General features: G+C 27.2%; 1 protein-coding gene across 1 annotated transcript; it reads left to right on the top strand.

Moving 5' to 3' along the window:
• Nucleotides 1–7,026: 7,026 nt before the first annotated feature.
• On the top strand, nt 7,027–8,288 carry LOC135130622 (brachyurin-like). The gene is made up of 7 exons (XM_064058023.1): nt 7,027–7,172; nt 7,224–7,254; nt 7,307–7,463; nt 7,511–7,677; nt 7,739–7,825; nt 7,882–8,021; nt 8,067–8,288. Exons 1-7 carry the CDS (start codon nt 7,101–7,103, stop codon nt 8,235–8,237), a joined length of 825 nt encoding a protein of 274 aa, XP_063914093.1. The 5' UTR covers nt 7,027–7,100; the 3' UTR covers nt 8,238–8,288.
• The last annotated feature ends 1,573 nt before the right edge of the window (nt 8,289–9,861 follow it).

Raw genomic sequence — 9,861 nt, 5'->3', positions numbered from 1 at the left:
TATTCCTTTATACCTCCTGAGTGTAAGCTAAGGAAGTATTGTAACTGAGTCCATCGGGCGACTGCTACCTGTTTTCATTTTTTCTATAAGCCGTCTGTGTTAATTTTGTTGTCAAATTTTGTGTTTGTATTTATTCTACATTTGGCTTTAGACCAATTTTTTGAATTTTCGACTTTTTGATTTCTGATTTCTCGATTTTCGACTTCGTCATTCTCGATTTTTCGGTTTTTCAATATTTTCATTTTCAATTTTTAGATTTTTAGAGTTTTCATTTTCTTCAAATATTTGTTCCATCGAATTTTCGACTTTTTATTTTTCAAACTTTCGTATTCGATTTTTCGATTTTCGATTTATCGATTTTTCGAATTTTGATTTTTACAAATTTTGACTCTTTAAATTCCTCAATTTTTTTTCATTCTTAATTTTTGATATTCGAATTTTCAATTTTTAAATTTTCCATTTTTTATTTTTTTATTTCTCGATTTTTTTCATTTCTCGAGTTCTCGATTTTTTTTGAAATATTTGGTTTATCGAATTTTCGATTTTTCTGTTTCGAATTTTCAATTTTCCGATTTCGAATTTTCAGTTGTTTTTTAGATATGTCGATTTTTCAATTTTTCGACTTCCGATTTTTCGATTTTTGATTTTTAAGATTTTGAATTATTCAGTTTCTCTATTTTTAATTTTTTTTTAAGTTTCAATTTTTCGATAGTCGAATTTAGAATTTTTTATTTTTCGATTTTTCGATTTTTCAATTTTTCAATTTTTTTGCTTTTCGATTTTTTTATCTCTCGAGTTTCCGAATTTTCAATCGGTATCTCGATTTCCCAATTTTTCATTTTTGTTATTTTTCGAGTTCCCAGAAGATTTTTCTATTTTTCGATTTTTCCATTTTTCAATTTTTCGAGTTTTCACATCAGTGATTTTTTGATTTTCGACTTTTCAATTTTTCAATTTTTCAAAGTTTCAATTTCTCGAATTGTTGATTTTCAACTTTCCGAATTTTCGATTTTTCAGTTCGTCGATTTTTTAATTTTCGAATTTTGGATTTTTATTTCGCGATTTTCTATTTTTTCGTTCTCGATTTTTCGGTTTTTCAATTTTTTCATTTTCAATTCTTATATTTTTGGAAATTTCGTTTTCTTCAAATATTTGTTCCATCGAATTTTCGATTTTTCTATTTTTCGAACTTTTTTATTCGATTTTTCGATCTTGGAATTTGTCAATTTTTTTACATTTCGATGCTCCGATTTTTCGAGATTCGAAATTTTTCAAATTTTGACTCTTTAAATTCTTCAAGTTTTTTACTTCTTAATTTTTCGATATTCGAATTTTCAATTTTTTCAATTTTCGATTTTTTTAGTTTTTTACTTCTCGATTTTTTCAATTCTCGAGTTTTTTTTCAATCGGTTACCCGATTTTCCGAGTTTTTTGATTTTTCGATTTTCTATTTTTTCATTCACTATTTTTTGGTTTTTAAGTTTTTCGAATTTTACAGTTTTTTCTGTTTCGAATTTTCAGTTTTCCAATTTGTAGAATTTTCTTTTTGATTTTTCAATTGTCGAATTTTCAGATTTTTAGTTTTCTATTTTCTGATTTTTCGATATTCGAATTTTTCTTTTTTTTCTTTTCAGTTTGTAAATACCTCGATTTTTCAACGTTTCGACTTCCGATTTTTCAATTTTTGATTTTTCACATTTTCAATTATTCCGTTTTTTGATTCCTCAAATTTTTTTAAATTTCGATTGTTCTATATTCAAATTTTCAATTCTTTTACTTTTCGATTTTTCAATTTGTTGCTTTCAATATCCGAATTTTCAATCGGTTTCTCGATTTCCCGATTTTTCATTTTTTCCATTTTCGACTTCCCGGAAGATTTTTCTATTTTGCGATTATTCCATTTTATAATTTTTCGAGTTTTCGAATTTGTGTTTCCAATTTTTTTATTTTCGACTTTCGGATTTTTGACTTCTCGATTTTCTATTTTTTCATTCTCTATTTTTCGGTTTTTCAATTTTTTGATTTTCAATTTTTCGATTTTTAGTTTTCGTTTTTTCAAATATTTGGTTGATGGAATTTTCGATTTTTCTATATTTCAAATTTTCATATTCGAATTTAATTTTTTTTTGTTTTTCAATTTTTTGAATTTTTGATATTCGAATTTTATTTTTTTTTCGAGTAATCAATATGTCCAATTTTTAATTCTTCGTTTTTTGAATTTTTGAATTTTCGATTTTCAATTTGTTGGAATTTTCGATTTTTCAATTTTCGGTTCTTCCATTTTCGATTTTTTCATTCTCCATTTTTGGTTTTTCGGTTTTTTGATTTTCAATTTTTTCATTTTTATAGAATTTTCTTATTTGATTTTTCGATGTTCGAATTTTCAGTTTTTTTACTTTTCTATTTTCTGATTTTTCGATATTCGAAATTTTCTTGTTTTTTCTTTTCAGTTTGTAAATATTTCGATTTTTCAATTTTTCGACTTCCGATTTTTAGATTTTTTCATTTCTCGAGTTTTCGATTTTTTGATATCCGAATTTTCAATCGGTTTCTCAATTTCCCGGTTTTTCATTTTTTTATTTTTCGACTTCCCGGAAGATTGTTCTATTTTTCGATTTTTCCATTTTTCAATTTTTCAAGTTTTCGAATTTGTGATTTTTCGATTTTCGTCTCTGCAATTTCTCGATTTTTTAAATTTTCAATTTCTCGAATTGGCGGTTTTCAACTTTTCGAGTTTTCTCATTCGAATTTTCAGTTTTTTTACTTTTCGATTTTCTGGTTTTTCGATATTCAGATTTCAATTTTTTTCTTATCGATTTATCGACATCTCGATATTTTAATTTTTGAATTTTCGGTTTTTCACTTTTTCGATTTTCAATTTTTTTAAATTTTCGATTTTTCGGATTTTAAATTTTTTGATTTTCAATTTTCCGAATTTTTTAATTTTCTTATAGGATTTTTCGCTATTCAAATTTTCAGTTTTTTCTGATTTTTCGATATTCGAATTTTTCTTCTTTTTTCTTTTCAATTTTTAGATACTTCGATTTTTCAATTTTTAATTTTTCGATTTTAGATTTTTTGAATTTTCGAATTTTCAGTTTTTCGACTTCCGATGTTGTGATTTTTGATTTTTCAAATTTTCGATTATTCAGTTTTTCTATTCTGCAATTTTTTTACTTTTTGATTTTTCTATTTCTTTTTTTACTTTTCGATTGTTTCATTTCTCGAGTTTTCTGTTTTTTGATTATTCCAATTTTAAATTTTTAGAGTTTGTGATTTTTGGATTTTGGGCTTTAAATTTTTCGATTTTTCAAATTTTTAGTTCTTCGAATTTTTAATTTTAGTTTTCGATTTTTAAATTTCAACTTCTGAATTTTTGATTTTTTGATTTTCTATTTTTTCATTCTCTAATTTTCAGTTTTTCAATTTTTTGATTTTCAATTTTTCGACTTGTACAGTTTCCGTTTTTTCAAATATTCGCTTCATGGAATTCTCGATTTTTCTATTTTTCGAATTTTTTTGCTTCTCAATTTTCTGATTTTTTGATATGCGAAATTTATTTTCTTTTCGATTTATCAACATCTCCATTTTTTAATTTTCCGATCTCTAAATTTTTGAATTTTCGATTATCAATTTGTTGGAATTTTCGATTTTCCAATTTTCGGTTCTTCCATTTTTCATTTTTTTATTCTTCATTTTTGGTTTTTCCATTTTGTGATTTTCAATTTTCCCATTTTTGTCGAATTTTCTTGTTTGAATTTTCGATGTTCGAATTTTCAGTTTTTTAGTTTTCTATTTTCTGATTTTTCGATATTTGAAATTTTGTTCTCTTTCTTTTCAGTTTGTAGATATCTCGGTTTTTCAATTTTTCTACTTCCGATTTTTCGATTTTTGGTTTTTAAGATTTTGAATTATTCAGTTTTTCTATTCAATTTTTTTTTAATTTTCAATTTTTCGATAGTCGAATTTTCAATTTTTTATTTTTCGATTTTTCGATTTTTCAATTTTTTTACTTTTCGATTTTTTTATTTCCCGAGTTTTCGATTCTTTGATATCTGAATTTTCAATCGGTTTCTCGATTTCCCGATTTTTCATTTTTTCTATTTTTCAAGTTTTCGAATATTCGATTGTTCGATTTTCGACTTTTCAATTTCTCGATTTTTCGAATTTTCAATTTCTCGAATTGTCGATTTTCTATCTATCTATCTAACTTTTCGAATTTTGGATTTTGATTTCCCGATTTTCTATTTTTTAATTTTTTCGGTTTCTCAATTTAGTAATTTTCAATTTTTTGATTTTAAGAGTTTTCGTTTTTTCAAATATTTGGTTCATCGAATTTTCGATTTTTCTGTTTTTCGAATTATCTTATTCGAATTTTTAGTTTTTTTACTTTACGATTTTGTGATTTTTTTTTTCTTATCGATTTATCGACATTTCAATTTTGGAATTTCAGAATTATCGATTTTTCACTTTTTCGATTTTCAATTTTTGAAATTTTCAATTTTTCGATTTTTGATTTTTAAGATTTTGAATTATTCAGTTTTTCTATTTTTCAATTTTTTTTAAATTGCGATTTTTCGATTGTCGAATTTTCAATTATTTATTTTTCCATTTTTCACTTTTTCGACTTTCAATTTTTGAAATTTTCGTTTTTTGGGTTTTAAGATTTTTTGTTTTCAACTTTCCGAATTTTTGAATTTTCTTATTGGATTTTTCCATATTCAAATTTTCAGTTTTTTTACTTTTCGAATTTCTGATTGTTCGATATTCGAATTTTTTTTTCTTTTCGATGTAGATTTCTCGATTTTTCAATTTTTTTGATTTTTCGATATTCGATTTTTTGAATTTTCGAATTATCAGTTTTTCGACTTCCGATGTTTCGATCTTTGACTTTCAACTTTTCAATTATTCAGTTTTTCTATTCTTCAATTTTTTTTTACTTTTCGATTTTTTTATTTTGCAGTTTTTTTTACTTTTAGATTTTTTCATTTCTCGAGTTTTCGATTTTTTTTGATATTCGAATTTTCAATCGGTTTTCCGATTTCCCGATTTTTCGACTGTCCGGACGATTTTTTCTGTTTTTGGAATATTCCATTTTTATATTTTTCGAGTTTCTGATTTTTCGATTATGGGCTTTCAATTTCTCGATTTTTCGAATTGTTAATTTTTCGAATTTTTTTATTCTCTATTTTTCGGTTTTTAAATTTTTCGATTTTTCAAATACGTATTTGGTTCATAGAATTTTCGATTTTTCTATTTATCGAATTTTCTGATTCGATTTTTCGATATTAGAATTTTCAATGTTTTTACTTTCCGATTTTCTGATTTTTCAATATTTGAAATTTCACATTTCGATTTTTGAATTTCTGAATTTTCGATTTTTCACTTTTTTGAATTTCTCTTCCTTTTAATATTTGCTTATTTATAAGTAATTGTATGTTTATAACTCTATGTAAAGGTAATTGTATGTTTATAATTCTATGTAGAGGTATATCCGTTAATAAACATTATTATTATTATTAATTTTTTGAAATTTTCGTTTTTCGGTTTTTAGATTTTTTATTTTCGATAATCAAATTTTCAGTTTTTTTATTTTTCGATTTTCTGATTTTGTCCATATTCGAATTTTTCTTTTTTTTCTTTGTAGATTTCTCGATTTTTCAATTTTTTGATTTTTGATTTTTTAAATTTTCAATTATTCACTTCTAATCTTCAATTTTTTTTTTACTTTTCGATTTTTCTATTTTTCAGCTTTTTTACTTTTCGATTTTTTCATTTCTCGCGTTTTCGATTTTTTAATATTCGAATTTTCAATCGGTTTTTAGATATTTCCCGATTTTTCGACTGTTCGGACAATTTTTTCTGTTTTTTGATTATTCCATTTTTAAATTTTTCGAGTTTGTGTTTTTTCGATTTTGGGCTTTCAATTTCTCGATTTTGCAAATTTTTAGTTTTTCAAATTTTTTATTTTTCAATTTCCGATTTTTAATGCTCGACTTTTGGATTTTTGATTTTTTGATTTTCTATTTTTTCATTCTATATTTTTCGGTTTTTAAATTTTTCGATTTTTCAAATACTCATTTGGTTCATAGAATTTTCGATTTTTCCATTTTTCGAATTTTCTGATTGGATTTTTCAATAATCGAATTTTCAATGTTTAAAACTTTCCGATTTTCTGATTTTTCAATATTCGAAATTTCAATTTTCTTCCTTTTCGATTTATCTATATCTCTATTTTTCAATTTTTCGATTTTTCGATTTTCGACTTTTTGAATTTTCGATTTTTCAGTTTGCCAGTTTTTTAATTTTCAACTTTTGAATTTTTAAATTCTTGATGTTCGGTTTTTACATCCTCGATTTTTCGGTCTTTCCATTTTTTGATTTTCTATGTTTCGGTTTTTTGAATTTTCGATTTTGCAATTACTCGACTTGCAATTTTTCGATTTTTTCAAATTTTCCTGAAATTTTTTACTTTTCAATGTTTCGATATTCGAATTTTCAATTTTTTTTACTCTTCAATTTTTTCATTTCTCAAGTTTTCGATTTTTTGATTTCCCGTTTTTTCAATTTTTCGATTTTTAATTTTTGGATTACAATACTGTTATCGTTAGTATTACACTGCACCTACTCAAATTGACATAGGTGTCCTCACATATTTTTCTCGAATGTCTGTTTTATCTATATTTTTACTGACAGAGGGTATTATAAGATAAATAAGATTTCCTTAAAAGTAACATATAAATTTTACCTTCCCCTGGCAACCATTGGGAAATACGAATGAAGTGAACATATCTCTAATTAATTACTAATCTAAAATTGTTCAAAACGCAAATAACTGTTACCATTCTTCTAGCCTTATCTTTATAGATAAAAACTTTACTATTTAATTACCCACTTCAAACTAGACAACTGTTCACATTTAAGATCATACCGATGTATCGTGCCGGATATCATTACCACAATCCCTAAATCCAGTTCAAGAAGCTATCCTTAATCCCCACACCAATTAAAAGATAAGATAAATATCAACTATCACATCCGCAGTACGTAAGTGACAAAATACATAAAGGTACTCCCGGTTTTATTAGTACTAACCCAAAATGAATTTTCTTGCGGTTGTATTTTTCTGTGTGTACACATTTTCACTAATCGTCACTCCTTCGGCGGTAGAAGTATTTAAACAAAAAACAATTGATACACCATTATTAAATTTTCTCTTTTAGGGATCTCCAAGCAGTTTAGATCGTCAATATGGTACTCTTAACGCACATTCTAGCTGAGTAAATAGGTAAAAGTTTACTTGTAGGTATAAGTGGACGTATTATTGGTGGATCAGGGGCACGAGCTGGTCAGTTTCCTTTTGCCGCAGCGATTTACATTGATACTGACGATGGAAGGTACTTCTGCGGTGGAGCTCTCATCAGCAACCTATGGTTGTTAACAGCTGGTCACTGTGTACGAAAGTAAGTACGCTAATATTTTTGGTACTTGTTTAAAAAAAAAATTGTAGTGGAATTCGCTTCACCATTCAACTAGGATCAAACACTTTAAATTCTCAAGATTTTAATAGAGTGACAGTGCGGACCAATACTTCTTTTCTTCATCCAGAATTCGACGATTTGACTTTGCAGAACGACATAGGGCTTATTCAGCTCAATGAACCTGTTCAATTTTCTGGTAAATCAGACTCTTATCGTTTTATTCCGATTTGAAAACCTAATTTTGTTTTAATTGACAGACTACATATCGTCGATATTTTTGCCATCAACCGATCTACAACCTGATGCCGCTGTTTATTCCATTGGATGGGGTCAAACCGATGACTGTAATAATTATAAAGTCGTTTGTGTACTTACCATTTCCTTTTTACAATTTTTTCAGACCATCCAGGACCCGTGGATCACTTGAACTACGCCAACGTCTACACAATGTCTGATGCTAGCTGCAAAAGTGTCTATGGTGACCAAATCTTGGAACATATGATTTGTGTTGAAGGAGAGTACAACCAAGGGACGTGTTTGGTAAGGATGTAGTATTTTTCGGGACAAGTTTTAATATGTTTGTAGGGAGATCTGGGAACACCGCTAGTGCGTTATGTTTTGAATCAACAACACGCTGAGCACGTGGGTGTTTCTTCTTTCCTCAGTTCCAATGGGTGCGAATCCACTGACCCATCGGGGTACATCAAAACCTATGGGTATTTGCAGTGGATTAAAAATATAACTGGGCTTCCTTGAAAGTGGAATTTTAAATGCTGAAATAAAGCGAAAATGATCTTTAGACGAAAAGTATTTTATTGCTGCTTTAATATTTTACGACCTGTGTAATAATTTGTCTTTTTGTTTTATGGACGTTATTAAAGTTTAATCGGTAGGCATTACATTTTGATGTAGTATTCGCTTCAGGGTCAAATTTTCAAGCAAAAATGAAATTTCAACACTTCCCCTCGAGTCAAAGGTTGTGGAAGAGTCCACTAATGAACATTAAATTACGACCCGAAACTATTCACTATACGAGAGAAACCAGGAATAGAACGATTATTAAACAGGTCAAACGATTTTATGATGTTCGACCTTAATTGTACTAGTCTTCTCATCTGAACATTTCTTTATCTAACTAGGTAGTACTATCTACGTTTTCATTTATGTATGTATTGCTGGTAGCATTTCCATTACCGCAAATTACGTTATTTACTGAACATATAAAATCGTATCCTGGATTTTTTTTTAATAGAGAACATAATTTTTGGAACGCCATTTCCCCACCTTTCCTGGTGTGTTTTTTAAAGATGTATACACTTTTTCCACAATTTCCATACTTTGTTTTAATTTTAAACCTGCAGTTTCTAATTGTTCTATTGCATCAGCAATAATTTTAAAGTGAGTTTTAAAGTACAAGAGCTCATTTTTAACGTTTGCTTTATTCAGGAATTCTTGAGCTTTTCTAATCCTTTGTGCATCTGCGGCTTCAAATGACATACAACCTAAAAGTATTCAATATAAGAATGATAGTAAAGAAACAATTATATATTTACTGACTTGTTTTAAAACATCAAAGTGTTCTGCATAAAACAATGCTGCTTGAATCCAAGTGCCTCACCTGGTTAATACAGGTTCAGGTGGGAGAGGTGTATTTGGTAAACTGTTTTTATAAAACTCTACTCTTATTGGTGCTTGTAAAAAGATTTTCTTAACATTGCTAATTATCCCATTGACATCTGGATAATTCAGTCTAGTTGTTTCAGACACTAAATGTAACCCATGTACAATCGCACGCAAATGTTTTGAGCCTATGGGCGGATCATTTTTGCCGGTCGTCACCGAAGGAGGCGGTCCAAATCATCCAAGGGCAGAATTTGTAGGTAGGCTCAAACTACAACGAAATTTACGTGTTGACCAAATTCTTACCCTGAATTAGTTTTAATTTTATAAATACCCTATCTAAAATGTTCAGAATATGATGAGTCTATACTTGTGATTTACCATTCCATTAATATTTTTTGGATTTGTTTATACATACAGGGTGGCTCAATAAAAAATAATGACTGAGTCAATTTATTTTATTGAAGAAATCAAGAATTGCAAAACTGAATACTTTGAAATCTTGTCAATTAGTTAGAAAAAAAAACCTGTCCTGCTCTAATAACATCGAGAATATGCTCAAAATCACACTAATATTAGGTCTAATTGTGCCGACCATAGTTATAAAATTCACATTAAAGTAAGTCACGGACATTTTTTGAAGTGTACTACATTTCAAAAAGCAAAAAAAAATGTTCAGTTTATAAACTTCTTAATTTTGGTTTAAAGTTTATCAATCATATTTGACGCTTTATTTTATCCCTTCCATTTGTTATCCTTT

The sequence above is a fragment of the Zophobas morio genome, unplaced genomic scaffold, assembly GCF_036711695.1.
Source record: "Zophobas morio isolate AGI-343-1 ecotype UQ-CSIRO unplaced genomic scaffold, CSIRO_AGI_Zmor_V1 ptg000017l, whole genome shotgun sequence".
Taxonomy (NCBI): Eukaryota; Metazoa; Arthropoda; class Insecta; order Coleoptera; family Tenebrionidae; genus Zophobas; species Zophobas morio.
The sequence above is the reverse complement of the archived record's forward strand: the minus strand, read 5'-3'. Positions and strand labels throughout refer to the sequence as shown.